General features: G+C 45.0%; 1 protein-coding gene and 1 long non-coding RNA gene across 3 annotated transcripts in view; one reads left to right on the plus strand and one right to left on the minus strand.

The window, feature by feature from the left end:
* Positions 1–14286, plus strand: part of LOC138365188 (uncharacterized) — a 100341-nt gene that overhangs the window by 75935 nt on the left and 10120 nt on the right. The window lies entirely within an intron of this gene.
* The window catches only part of LOC123759891 (uncharacterized), a 28799-nt gene continuing 16723 nt past the window's right edge, over positions 2211–14286 (minus strand). The window contains exons 3-7 of one of the 2 annotated variants that reach the window (XM_069325342.1): positions 13715–13925; positions 13321–13420; positions 10805–12106; positions 9853–9965; positions 2211–7172 (exon numbers count right to left, since the gene is read on the minus strand). In XM_069325342.1, the coding sequence (XP_069181443.1) occupies positions 6916–7172; positions 9853–9965; positions 10805–12106; positions 13321–13420; positions 13715–13925 (1983 nt within the window). In that variant the 3' untranslated portion in view covers positions 2211–6915. Of the gene's footprint in view, positions 7173–9852; positions 10003–10804; positions 12107–13320; positions 13421–13714; positions 13926–14286 lie in introns of both variants that reach the window. The other variant, XM_069325344.1, reaches the window with a different exon arrangement.

The following is a 14286-nucleotide window of genomic DNA, read 5'->3' on the forward strand; positions in this document are numbered from 1 at the left end:
GTCACTTACGGCAAGTGAGGTCAAGCTCTTCATAAAGTTCAATGGCTTTATGAAACTGTAGCTGTTTTTTTTTACTTTCCTGGCGTTCTTGCTCTCTGTTGTAACTGCTCTTGAAGATGAAGCCGGTCTCCATAATTTCTACTTTCAGGTCATTCAACTTGTTGACCTCTCGAACAGGGTACGACCATTTCCTTACGTTTTCTCGACTCAGTTGTGTACAATTTCCACTTACGTCTCTGTGTTCTATTTTCTCTAAATTTAAAAAGGTTGGCTCTGTGAACCTTGTCTTTCCACCCTTTAGTATTTTATAAATAGTGATCAAATTTCCCTGCTCCTCTTCTTTAAGATTGTGAGATTTAATTTAACTTGCCATCACCAGTCTCCTTCAAATGGAATATTGACATTAGATCTGGCCATGTTAGGAAAGTGTTGGTGGCTCTGGGGTCAGTACAAGATGAGTGGTTACATATAACAGATACGATTAATTGCCTATGGAATTGAGGTGAGAGTTGACCTCCATTTGGCGCTTACAGTTGTAAATAAGAATTTTTTGTTTGATTTTCCATTGTTGTGACCTGCGAGAAAATTCATGATCCACCAGGTTTTTTTTTTTACAATTTTTTTCCTTTGAAACTTATTTTATTAGCAGTCATTCTGTGATGAGTTTGCATTTTGTTTTGTCTTCTAAAGTTATCATTTAATGTTATGAAGCGTGTGGGTTTTGTGGTTCATATCAGATATTTGGTTTGTTGATTTAGTAACGCTCATGAAATAACTGTCTTTCACTTTCGTGTTGCCCAGCTGAATGGAAATCATATTGTATTGTTCTTTCCTGAACATTGCTGGTAGATTTCTTTTATTTGTATTTTGCATTTAAAAATGTAGTTTAATTTTTTTTTGTTATCTCTTGGATAATTTTATTTATATTTTGTTTTGCTATTTCTTGTCTCGTGTGAAACGTTTACTTACCCTTTGTTTTACTTCTGTAATCTCCCTTTGTTTATAGTTTTTATTTGGTAGTATAATTGCTTTTGCTTGAGCATTTCAGCGAAAAAATTCTTCTGGGGAGATGTCTGCATTCTATTTTTGAGATGGACCTTGTTTGAACATTTCTCACAGAATCATATTGTATGCAGATTATGAACACTGATGAGTTAATTTTTAATATGCCTTTGGCGCTGGAACTGACATAAAGAGCCCTTCGTGCTTGGTAAGTCGTTTGGTTACATCATGCATGGTATTATTTGAACTCAACTGAGTTTGTGGTGAGGTCGTAATGTCCTTGACTAACTCTCCAATATTCGTAAAGATCTAATCGATAGTATCATCGTTCGTACTTGACTCATTTATCTGTTTTGTGAAAACTTTTGACAGAGGCTAATAAGATCTTTTATTTATCCGGCATAGGATTTTCTAGACATTTTTATATTTTCTTCATCTGTTCAGTGAATTCCATGTGGCTGTCGATGGTGTCTACCGCTGGCACTACCATATTTGCGTGTTGCGGCGAATGAGAGTTGCACTCGGCCAAAATATAGGAGACAAACTAAGAATATTCAATTCTCTAAAGATTAATTGACTTCTAGAGAGAGAAATCGCGGCGACATTGACAGTTAATCTAAAAGGGAGAACTGCTACATTTCCAAGGCACTCATGACTTCGGTGTTAATACACCAAATATAACAGCAAGTTAGTGAGAGCCGAGAGAGACTGTGATGAGAGTGGTTATAGTGATGATCAGGGTAATAATAATGGTGTTGAGGATCACCATGATGATAGTGTTGTGTTGATGAATGACACTAAGATTGTGAAGGTAATGATGACAGTGCTACTGGCGGTGGCCATGTTGGTGATGACAGCGATTGTGGTGATGCTGTTAATTAAGTTAATGGTGAAAATTATTATTATTATAGCTTTGATTATAGAATTGAAACCAATGTAACAAGAAGAATTAAAACATTCCTGCAGCATCCGCGGCCTCGTTGGTACTGAGCTCCTGTTGTTTACTTCTGACTCTTGACTAATAAATAGAATAAGTGACTTTAATCACTTATTCTATTTATTTTTTAATTCTATTTCCCTCTGAAGTTGCCGACGTGTGTGCTTAGTAAATAGTTAATATCAGGAGAGTATATGAGGGTACAGTGTGACAGGTTATGAGGGTACAGTGTTACAAGGACTTGAGTCAATCAGGATAAGAAAATAATAAATAAAACATACATGTGTAACATTTTTATTTTATGTATACAAAAGTGTCTTCGACCGTCGAGCACTAAAGATGTCACCAACACACTGAGGATGTCACCAACACACTGAAGATGTCACCAACGCACTGATGATGTCACCAACACTTAGGATGTCACCAACACACTGAGGATGTCACCAGCACACTGAAGATGTCACCAACACGCTGATGATGTCACCAACACACTGATGATGTCACCAACACTGAGGATGTCACCAACACTGAGGATGTCACCAACACACTGAGGATGTCACCAACACTGAGGATGTCACCAGCACACTGAAGATATCACCAACACGCTGATGATGTCACCAACACTGAGGATGTCACCAACACTGAGGATGTCACCAACACTGAGGATGTCACCAACACACTGAGGATGTCACCAACACTGAGGATGTCACCAACACACTGAGGATGTCACCAACACACTGAGGATGTCACCAACACTGAGGATGTCACCAACACACTGAGGATGTCACCAACACTGAGGATGTCACCAACACACTGAGGATGTCACCAACACACTGATGATGTCACCAACACACTGAGGATGTCACCAACACACTGAGGATGTCACCAACACACTGAGGATGTCACCAACACTGATGATGTCACCAACACACTGAGGATGTCACCAACACTGAGGATGTCACCAACACACTGAGGATGTCACCAACACTGAGGATGTCACCAACACACTGAGGATGTCACCAACACACTGAGGATGTCACCAACACACTGATAATATCAGGGACACAAGAGCTGGAGCATCCTCATCAAGTGACGTCATCAACAGCTGGTCTAAGTAAACAAACCAGACACGTGACCAGGGACAACAAACATCACCGCCAACTTTACCTCTCATTACAAAATTATATAATTTAAAAATAACAATGACATCCTGGTGGCATTTTTTTGGATTAAAGTTGCCATGTGTCTCTAGTTTTTTCTTTTATTATCGTTTCCCTCCAGATGCATGGAGCTTCACTGTGTTTGAGGGAGGAATATATATCTAACTATTATCACTAATATCTTGCGACAATTGTCAGACTAGAAACTATAAAAAAGGTTTTAAAGATAATATAATTTTTTTCACGAAAAACATCATTCATTTTATAATAATATTCCTGAAAATTATAAGTTATAAAGGTATAATGGTTTGATTGTAATATAAGTTTCGAAGAAATATGCTGTTTGTTACTGAAACTATTGTAGAATATTAAGTTGAATTGCGTGTGTCTAGCTGAAACTGTAGAACATATTAGTAAAGAAACATAGTATTTGACACTGAACCAGTTTTACATTTTAATGATAAATATCGTAAGCAATTCGTAATGGTAATTTCAGCATAGTTCAACATGGTGAACTTGGCGTTCGTGTTGTGTATAACTAACAAAAACTGAGTCAGTGACTAACGAGAATTACGGCAGCGGTTCACGAAACATTTTCATATGCTCAGTGGAACCCACCAAGGAGGAAGGTCTTCCATGTTACCTGGAACCCTCAGGGACCATAAACCCCTGGGACCATAAACCCTGGGGACCATAAACCCCTGGGACCATAAACCCCGGGGACCATAAACCCTGGGGACCATAAACCCTGGGGACCATAAACCCCTGGGACCATAAACCCTGGGGACCATAAACCCCTGGGACCATAAACCCTGGGGACCATAAACCCCGGGACCATAAACCCCAGGGACCATAAACCCCGGGGACCATAAACCCCTGGGACCATAAACCCCTGGGACCATAAACCCCTGGGACCATAAACCCCAGGGACCATAAACCCCAGGGACCATAAACCCCGGGGACCATAAACCCCGGGGACCATAAACCCCGGGGACCATAAACCCCGGGGACCATAAACCCCGGGGACCATAAACCCCAGGGACCATAAACCCCGGGGACCATAAACCCCAGGGACCATAAACCCCAGGGACCATAAACCCCGGGGACCATAAACCCCGGGGACCATAAACCCCGGGGACCATAAACCCTGGGGACCATAAACCCCTGGGACCATAAACCCCTGGGACCATAAACCCCGGGGACCATAAACCCCGGGGACCATAAACCCCAGGGACCATAAACCCCGGGGACCATAAACCCCGGGGACCTAGAACCACGAGGACCATAAACCTCAGGTATCAGGAACCATGGGGGACCATAAGACCCAGGTATCAGGAACCATGGGGGACCATAAGACCCAGGTATCAGGAACCATGGGGGACCATAAGACCCAGGTATCAGGAACCATGGGGGACCATAAGACCCAGGTATCAGGAACCATGTGGACCATAAGACCCAGGTATCAGGAACCATGGGGGACCATAAGACCCAGGTATCAGGAACCATGGGGACCATAAGACCCAGGTATCAGGAACCATGGGGGACCATAAGACCCAGGTATCAGGAACCATGGGGACCATAAGACCCAGGTATCAGGAATCATGGGGGACCATAAGACCCAGGTATCAGGAACCATGGGGACCATAAGACCCAGGTATCAGGAACCATGGGGACCATAAGACCCAGGTATCAGGAACCATGGGGGACCATAAGACCCAGGTATCAGGAACCATGGGGACCATAAGACCCAGGTATCAGGAATCATGGGGGACCATAAGACCCAGGTATCAGGAACCATGGGGACCATAAGACCCAGGTATCAGGAACCATGGGGACCATAAGACCCAGGTATCAGGAACCATGGGGACCACAGAACAAGGGCACTGGAAACCACGCCACTAAGAACTAAGACCGAGAATGGAGAGAGAAATAACAGTTAACTGTTAGATGTTCACATTGTCACCCTTCAGACATGACCACTTGTCAGTGTTCACTCAGTCTTCCAACTAGTGTCAGTGTTCACTCAGTCTTCCAACCAGTGCCAGTCTTCACTCAGTGTTCACTCAGTCTTCCAACCAGTGGCAGTGTTCACTCAGTCCTCACTTAGTAATGTGGCCAAGGCTGGTGTTGGCAGGTGTGGTGGCCAGGATCAGTAGTGTGGCCAAGAGCCTCAAGGGTGAAGGTGGGCCACATGTTTGGCAGTGTGAAAGGCTATACCTGACAGGTGTTAGTGTGAGTGAGAGGGCACGAACCTGGGTACACCGGCGCTAGTCGGCGCACCAGCTGGCTGGCATCAGCTGGTTCACATGACAGCTGGACACATGGGTGCTGGATGGCATATCAGTTGGGTACACGTATGCTGGCTGGCCAGATGGATGCATAACTACCAGGTAGTATATATATATACTACACAGGGCCGTGCTACCAAAGTGCATACAGTACTTCTAAGGGCAAATTAGATGCAAATTACCTGGGTGAATAGGCACCTTGTTTGGATGAGAGTTGTCTGCACTGATTCTATTCTGAATATCAACTATGCATCAACTGGTTGATGTTTCAGGTTGTAGGTTGATGACTGTAGCTGGTTGGTGTTATGGATGTGAACCAACTCTGCTCAACAAAGCTTGATGAATGGCCAGTGGTTGGTGTTGCAGTGTGGTTATGGGTACTGGAAGGAGTTGCAGTGAACCATCGCAGAGAGCGGTGGTTGTGTAATGCTCCACCAGCGGTGCTTTCCTATATGCAAACAAAACCCTGTGTGTTTGTGTGTGCGTGTGCGTGTGCACTTCGTGCCACTAATGTGTGGTGGAGTGTAGTGCTACAAGGCCCCACCAACTCGCGTCCCCTGCTCGCCCTACAAGAAACAACCAAGAATAACAGGCATTGGATGATCCCAGTAGATAACCGAGCCATTTTGTACACTTAGCGGAAGCAATATAATAAGCTGACTATTAAAGCTTACACAACGAATAAGCTGTTAGAAAACAGTCTTTGTCTAGCTAAATATCCAACTGCTTGCAGCAGTGAGACTGTGTTGGGAGACTAGCGCACCCAGTGAGCAGATCAGGGCTTCTCCTGACCCAGGGTAATTGTGCGATCATATGTGAGCTGACCTGGCTTTACCAGGCTCTGTTGGCTGACCAGGCTTTTACCAGGCTCTATTCGCTGACCTGGATTTTACCAGGATCTGTTGGCCTGGCCCGGCTCTGTTGGCTAACCTGGTTTTTATCAGGCTCTTGGCTGACCTGGCTTTTTCTAGACTCTGCTGACTGACCTGACATTTACCAGGCTCTGCTAGCTTGCCTGGCTTTTACCAGGCTCTGATGACTTGCCTGGCTTTTACCAGGCTCTGATGGCTTGCCTGGCTTTTACCAGGCTCTGATGGCTTGCCTGGCTTTCACCAGGCTCTGATGGCTTGCCTGGCTTTTACCAGGCTCTGATGGCTTGCCTGGCTTTCACCAGGCTCTGATGGCTTGCCTGGCTTTTACCAGGCTCTGATGGCTTGCCTGGCTTTCACCAGGCTCTGCTGGCTGACCTGGCTTGCTTGAAGGAGGCATGGAAGCCAACTGTGAAAATAATGGTAGTGGCAAGCGTCTGAGGCAGAGGGCTGAGAGTGGGAGAGAAAGACAGTCATCATCATCATTTTCAGTGTCGCCTGGAGAGCCACAACCCACAACGTCCACCAAAAATCACAGTTATCATCCAAAAGATTGTCCGTGACGACGACACTGTAGCACCTTCAACTCTGAGGTAACTCCCTCAGCCAGGGGCGACCTTCTCTTTCACTCACCATCACCACTGTCGCAAGCAACTTCTTCAACCCAGCGTCCAAACGGATTTTTCCTTGCTAGATGTTTCAAGTCCACAAACATGAGCGAGATGGTTCATATTGGTGGTGTAGGCCTTGACCAGCGTGTCCTTATAGCGGTACATGGCCGTGTCGGTGATGCGGGGGTTCCTGACGCAGTCGTCGCCTCCGAACTCGCACACCCGGTAGTGGTGGAGGAAGGCCACCTCGTTGGGAACGTTAAGCGTCCCTTTCCCGGGCAGGAACTCCCATACGAAGTGGTTTCCTGTGGAAGACAGTTGGAGGCTTAGTATGTGTAGGGCGCCCTTATCCCGCCCCATCATAAACAAGTGGCAAGCACTACGCAGTGATGTGGTGGAGACAGATTTCATACACATTTTCAAATGTAGATATGATAGAGCCCAATAGGCTCAGGAACCTGTACATCAGTTGATTGGCAGTTGAGAGACGGGACCAAAGAGATGAAACCCAACCTTTGTGTATTAGTATGTAACGCAAGAGAGATGTCACGCATGAGTCTTCTCGCTCATGCGGAAGACTACTGTTACTCACACAGGAGACTGCTGTTACGCGAGTGACTGCTGTTACTCACGTGACAGACTGCTGTTACTCACGTGAGTGACTGTTGTTACTCATGCAAGATGGCTGTTACTCACGCGGGAGGGCCACCTGGCAACCTATAGACTGTTCGCTGATATTGTATCTGTGGTGATAAGGAAGGAAGGTGTCCGGAGATAGCTGTTGATAAGCCCCACTAACAGCGTTCTGGTGAATGTCTTAATGCGTCTCTCACTGACCTTGCGCAGTTCCTCTTGGCGTCTCGACTACTGTGTCCACACCAAACTTTATGAAGCTCTGTATCACAGCATTATTTCTGGTGCTGTGGTCCTCGGACAGTAATATAGGGAGAGAGGGTAGAACATGCTATGACTAGAGAGGAGGTCGACTTGTAGTTTAGTACAGTTAGTTTTGCAATATTAGAGTGTAATCCCTAAATGTATTGAATGTCGGTCAAATGTCTGTGCAAAAACGTGTGAACCCTGTGAACATTAAACTTTTTTGGTAAATTGCAATATGGTCTTGACTAGTTCCTATATTTTTATAATCATAAATCTGCATATATCTTTGTGTGTTGGAATATGAGCTATGTGGAAAGACTGGATAAGTTGCTTTAATGACATTTGGTGGTAGGAGAAATAAATGGGATATAATCCAAACTTTCAAAATAATCAAGGGTATCAATAAAGGTCAGACAGAAATTTTAGGTTACGCAATAACATAATGAAAGTGCATTCATGTATTCTAAATTCACAGATGTGCCACAAGGACGAGAGGAAGAACTTCTTCAGTGGAAGGACAGTTAAAATAGGAAATAGTGTTTAGTTCAATCCACAGTTTAAAAGCTAAGGAAAAAAACAAAGGCGTCGGAAGTCATTGCATTAGGCGGCCACTTTTTACCCGTCATCGTCTTCTGCTTCCTCACCTTCCTTCCCTTCTGCCTCCTCTTATTCCTCGTCCTTTTCATCTTGCAGTTCATGCCCTGCATCACACCCATTCCCCTCTTCTTTTCCCTAACTTACTGAGGATATCAACATGTAACACTATAGTGTACCTCGAGAAGAGTTCTAAGATGTGACATATCTCACATCTTAGATAGCAAATGGTGTCTACAACAAGGCAGCCCCTGGTGCTACAGGTGTGGGCGAGACAAACATTACTGAGGTGACTACTAATGGCTGCTTCAGGCAGGCCACCACATCATCAAGAAAGAAAGAAAACTTAAATGGAACATGACTGAAGGATGTGATAGACAAACATGTTGGGACTCATTATATTAGACAACGTACAGTAAGAAATGCGGGTCCAAGAGCTAACAGCTCGATCCTGCAGGAACAAGGTGAATACAAGTTGGTGAATATGCTCGCTCTCTCTCTCTCCCCCCCCCCCCTCTCTCTCTCTCTCTCATCTCTCTCTCCTCTCTCTCTCTCTCTCTCTCTCTCTCTCTCTCTCTCTCTCTCTCTCTCTCTCTCTCTCTCTCTCTCTCTCTCTCTCTTTCTCTCTCTCTCTCTTTCTCTCTCTCTCTCTCTCTCTCTCTCTCTCCCCCCCCTCTCTCCCCCCCCCCCCCCTCTCTCTCTCTCTCTCTCTCTCTCTCTCTCTCTCTCTCTCTCTCTCTCTCTCTCTCTCTCTCTCTCTCTCTCTCTCTCTCTCTCTCTCTCTCTCTCTCTCTCCCCTCTCTCCCCCCCTCCCTCTCTCTCTCTCTCTCTCTCTCTCTCTCTCTCTCTCTCCTCTCTCTCTCTCTCTCTCTCTCTCTCTCTCTCTCTCTCTCTCTCTCTCTCTCTCTCTCCTGTGTTGTTTTGCGTCATATCCTTTATAAGAAAATTAGAGGTTTTATGTTGACATTCCGTGACCTTTGCAGTGCAGACAGTGGCGAACAGCTGGACGCCTGATAACAACACAAGAGTGATGGAGAGGTTGTTAATACAGGTGACGGTCCGTAGAGGGAGTTACGCGGGCCAGGAGGGACGACTACAGGAGCAGGGACTTAATGGATAAGATATTAAAGAAGGGAATGAACATGGCAAGTGTGAAAGTGAAGTAAGGGTTTACCGGGGCTATTATGTGATGATGACTGTGATGATGACTGTGTACCTGCCTTAGTATCCGCCCCATCCCTCCTCCCTTTCCTTCTGTACCCTCCTGCTGTCCTCTCGTGCTGTCCTCTCCCTGCCGTCCTCTACTGTTGTCCTCTACTACTGTCCTCTCCGTGCTATCCCCTCCATACTGTTCCTTCCCTGCTGTACGCCCCACATGTAGTGCCTAACTATGTATGGAAAGACACATTCTAAGTATGAAAAGAGACTAAAGTGTTATATTCAGTTGGTCACTCATTGGATTATTGTAAAACTATAATACTAAACGTGTTATCACAAGGTAGTGTAACTGACCAGCCTCAACTACGTAGGGCGTGACGGCGATGTACTTGGACCTCTGCTTGTGTGGATGGAACCTCTGGCGGCGTCTGGTCTTCCTGAGAGTCACTAGCGGCGGTAGAGAAGCGCTGCAGAAGACACACACAGGCAATGCTCTCACACGTCCTGGTGATACAACTCAACAGCTGTATCACCTGGTTGATACATCTGAACAACTACAAGAACAAGTTGAACTTTATTCTGACATGGGGTTGAAGGAGGCGGCGGTCACTGTTCAGTAAAACAGACAAATGTAATAAACAACTTATGAGGGAATTAATGACCTATGTGATAAATGGGAGGGAGGGAAGGAGGGTAAAATGTTAAGTAATTGGCTGGGAGAATGTGTAGAATCTAAGAGACTCTTGAACACAATTACAAGGGAAAAACATAATAAATATAGACAAAATTCCTGCTAGAATTATTGGTCTAAGACATGTGGTCATATTCAGTAACGCATCTCTACAATAACAACTGCTCGGGTGTCCCCCAAAAATACATATCCACTTTACAGTGTATCGCTCAATTGATGTTTCTTTCCTTTCATATTTAGTTTTCAGCAAGATGGGACACCCTCAATCCTTTCCGTGTTACGGTGTTGTCATGAGAGAAGCCCATGACATCACCCTACCATTCTTTCTCTGTGCCAGAGCATTGATGGATCCTAGAACAGGTAGTGAGGACAAACGGCGGAAGTAAGGCACTCTCGCCTACCAGCTCACACAAACCTTGTAGCTTGGAAACGTTGTGTAAATTTATAATAAGTGTAATATATTCTACGGTTAATTTTTATCCTTTTAGTCAACCTCGAACTTATATGACATCTGGAGAAATCCTCTTCCAATTAAACCATGATGCAAGAGCACTAGTCAGAGGGATAGAAGCTCTAAACAAGAAAATAATCAATAATATATATATATAATCTCACCTGCTAGGGTCGTCTGGCCACTGAAGGTAAAAGAAGGAGTTCTGGAAGCTAATGGCGCCTATTTTCCTGGCGTCAGCTTTAGTGTGGAGGTATCGGAGCAGCTGAGGTAAGCTGGTGTTAGCGTGAGGTACAACGTATTCGTCCAGGTCGATCATCAGGATGTACCTGTACTGGTACATGTAGCGGTACAAGCAATCGTTCAGCGCGGCGAACAGTCCCTCTGTGCGGATTTCTTTTTGAGATTTGATATCGAGTTTCCAAGGGAGTATGTTGACCAGGCCTTGTTCCACGTACTGTCTGAGGATACAGTCTACATCCTTGCCTATGGTGTGGTTGTACAAGGTAAAGTGTTCCACTCCAAGTATCTTATTTAGCTCCAGGAACTCTATCATCTGGTTCACGTTGTTGTAGTCAAAGTGCAGTGGCTTTATACAGACGGCAAAGCTGTTCTTCACCTCCTCTTTATTCACATCAAGATTCATGACCCGCAGTTTGTTCGTGGCGTTACCTCCGGGGTCCGCCATGATGGACACGCTCTCTGGCGGCGGGATGGGCTGCTTGCCATTCTTGTAGATAATTAGTGGGCAAGCAATGAAACAAGCAGAGAACTTGAGATTCCAGTTCTCTCTTATTATCTTGATGGCGCCGTTGACTATGAGTGTGCTGGAGTTGGAATACCAGTATTTACACCAGACGCGGTCACTTTTCTTGGTCTGTGTAGCGCCGATGACCCGGATGATCTTGCCCTTGCGGTCGTCATAATAAGCGGAGTATACGAAGAACTTGTGTTTGGTGTAAAACACCGGCTGCCACTGACCGTCTGTGGCAGAACTGTTGCTGCCGAAATATGTTATCTCCTTCAGGCCCAGCATGTTGAGCCAGTCTACTTTAGCAATGCCGTGCACCGACTTTACCAGGTTACCCGTAACCCTGGCCATGAGGTGCGTCTCGTCCACGTTTTTCCTGTAGAACCTCTCTTCATTCCCAGTTTTTCCCTTGACGGAGAGCTCCTGCCTCCTGTATGTGTCGATCTCCAGTTGGCCAACCAGCTTCTTGTCGTCCATGAAGTAATCGGGAATGTCACCGATGGGGTCGAAGTCTGAGGTGCGCTTACCCGCGAAGAGCAGCCCCGTGCGGTGCTCATCGATGAAGAACACCTCGGCCACCAAGATCACCACGAACACCAACATGAACACTAGCACGAAGAAAATCGACATGTTGTTCCTGTCTTTGATACGCTGACGCTGCTTCTTGACCATGGCGCTGCGACGCTGTCGGTTGAACCCATTGAGCAGAGAATATCTGTGAACAGTGAGTATCTCTGAGGAGAGAGTATCAGAGGAGAGAGTATCTGAGAAGAGAGTTAAATTGTAGCCTCAGAGATCTCCTTTATGAAAACAGACTATGACTACTAACGTGACATTTTTGTGACAGGTGTAAAGCATGATAGATGTAATTGATGTAAACTAAATTCTTTATATATATATATATATATATATATATATATATATATATATATATATATAAATATATATATATATATATATATATATATAAAATATAGTGTGTGTGAGAGCCTTCTTAGAGGAGTCAGCAGTCGTGTGGTCTTGGATCCGTCTGCATACAAAAAAGTCCTCCTGAGACGTTAGTACCTACAGTGACTATTTGGTCCAAAGTACCAATATATGGCCGCCAGTAAACAAATTTTTGTACTTATAATTTTATAATCCTGAAATAACAATGCTAATAAACAAATATAAATATTCCTAGGCCTACTAAAGCACATATATGTACTATTTAGGCCTCAGATAGCGTGTAACAGGGCTAGGATTGCTAGGAGAGGTTAATTTAGGCCTTATGTTGCCGTTAAAAGGGTTTCCGGTTTGTCCAGATTCAATAATACAAAAAAAAACTTTCCGGTGGTCGGCATATTGGTATCTTCAGCTAAACAGTTACTATAAGTACTTTCATTTTAGGAAGATGGGCTGAATCTCAATATCATGCGCATAATATCTGTTAATTGTATAAGAATTTTCTAGACTTAGAGCCCTACGTTCGTCAATATTAAACTGCATATACCAATCTTTCCTACATTGTAAAGGCCACTCTTGTGTCGTTGCCAGATTGGCTAGTTGTCGTTCACACCTGTATTTAGATTTTATATATACTAAAATACAGCAGTGCCAGGGAGAAGTCTCTGGAGGCTTCAAGAGTTGCCTCTCCCAGCACACAGTGCCAACACAACACTCCCATACCTGGTCCCACCTTGTTCATAACTTGTGTCTTGGACTCACACTTCACTACATATATACACTGACACTCACAGAAAGAAAACCATATATAAATCAAAGTTTAAAGTAAAGTTTCACTGGTGATGAATGATTGTAGACCAACTGTATCGGGAACATCATCCCTGTTCACACAAGCAATGTGAACACAGAGGCTATGAACACTCAGTGATGTGAACAAGGAGACTGTACACTGTGATCATATCAACATTGCGCGCCATTACTCACTTAGTGTGTATAGAGCGCCAGTACCTCATCGCCTCACTCCGCACCGTCATCTTTTCGCGGTCGCTTTTGATGCGCATGCGCGTTGAGGACGGGGGATCGTCTGGGGGGGGGGGGGGAAACCTGGTTAAAGTGACCCTCTAGTAATGCCTCTTAGTCAATAATTCAACTGTGCAGAAATAACATGAGAACACAAACATGTGCTGGTGCCACAGGTGGTGGTGGTGCCACAGGTGGTGGAGGTGTTACAGGTACTCGTGTCACAGCTGGTTAGTGGTGGCACTGACAGTGTGACAGAGACTACTGGTAGTGAGACTACTGGCAAAGTGTGGCATTAGATATAATCATCTAGAGTGACAGGCATCGTACTAGACACTGGTGCCGCTTAATTAGTTACCTTGATGGGAGTAAGGCGGGCAGTCTGGCTCCCCGTGAGTGTCTGTGATGAGGGCGGGGAGCGGCGAGTAGCGGGGAGGGGTGAGGAGGGAGGGGTAGCGGGGAGGTGCGGGACAGAGCCCGTCACCTGACGAGGAACTCACACCTCGAAGTCGGTCCTTGGGGGGCCTGGGCGGCTTGTAGCATTGTGTCGTGTCCAGGTCTACACACACCTGTGGAGGCAGCTGTTAGGCAGGTGTGTAGCTGACCAACTGGGTTGGTGGGTAGCTCAACAGGCAGGTATATTGGTAATTATGTGGGTGATTGACTGATCTAATGGTTCAGTGGTTTATTCCGGTCTACTACTTCAAATCTTCTTCCAATACATGGTGGTTACTGTGAGAGTGCCGGACGCTACCTTGGTGCTGAAGGATTGTACTACGATACTAATGTTGACCGAGCGATTACTACACACTTATCCCCAGACTTTGTTTTGTCACACAGCCCAGTACAACTTCATATTTACCAGTAGTTTTATTGGTTACTTGGGTAATTCCTGACATCTCAGTTGCTATTGTTACACATTCCACAATT

Source organism: Procambarus clarkii, chromosome 16 (assembly GCF_040958095.1).
Source record: "Procambarus clarkii isolate CNS0578487 chromosome 16, FALCON_Pclarkii_2.0, whole genome shotgun sequence".
Taxonomy (NCBI): domain Eukaryota; kingdom Metazoa; phylum Arthropoda; class Malacostraca; order Decapoda; family Cambaridae; genus Procambarus; species Procambarus clarkii.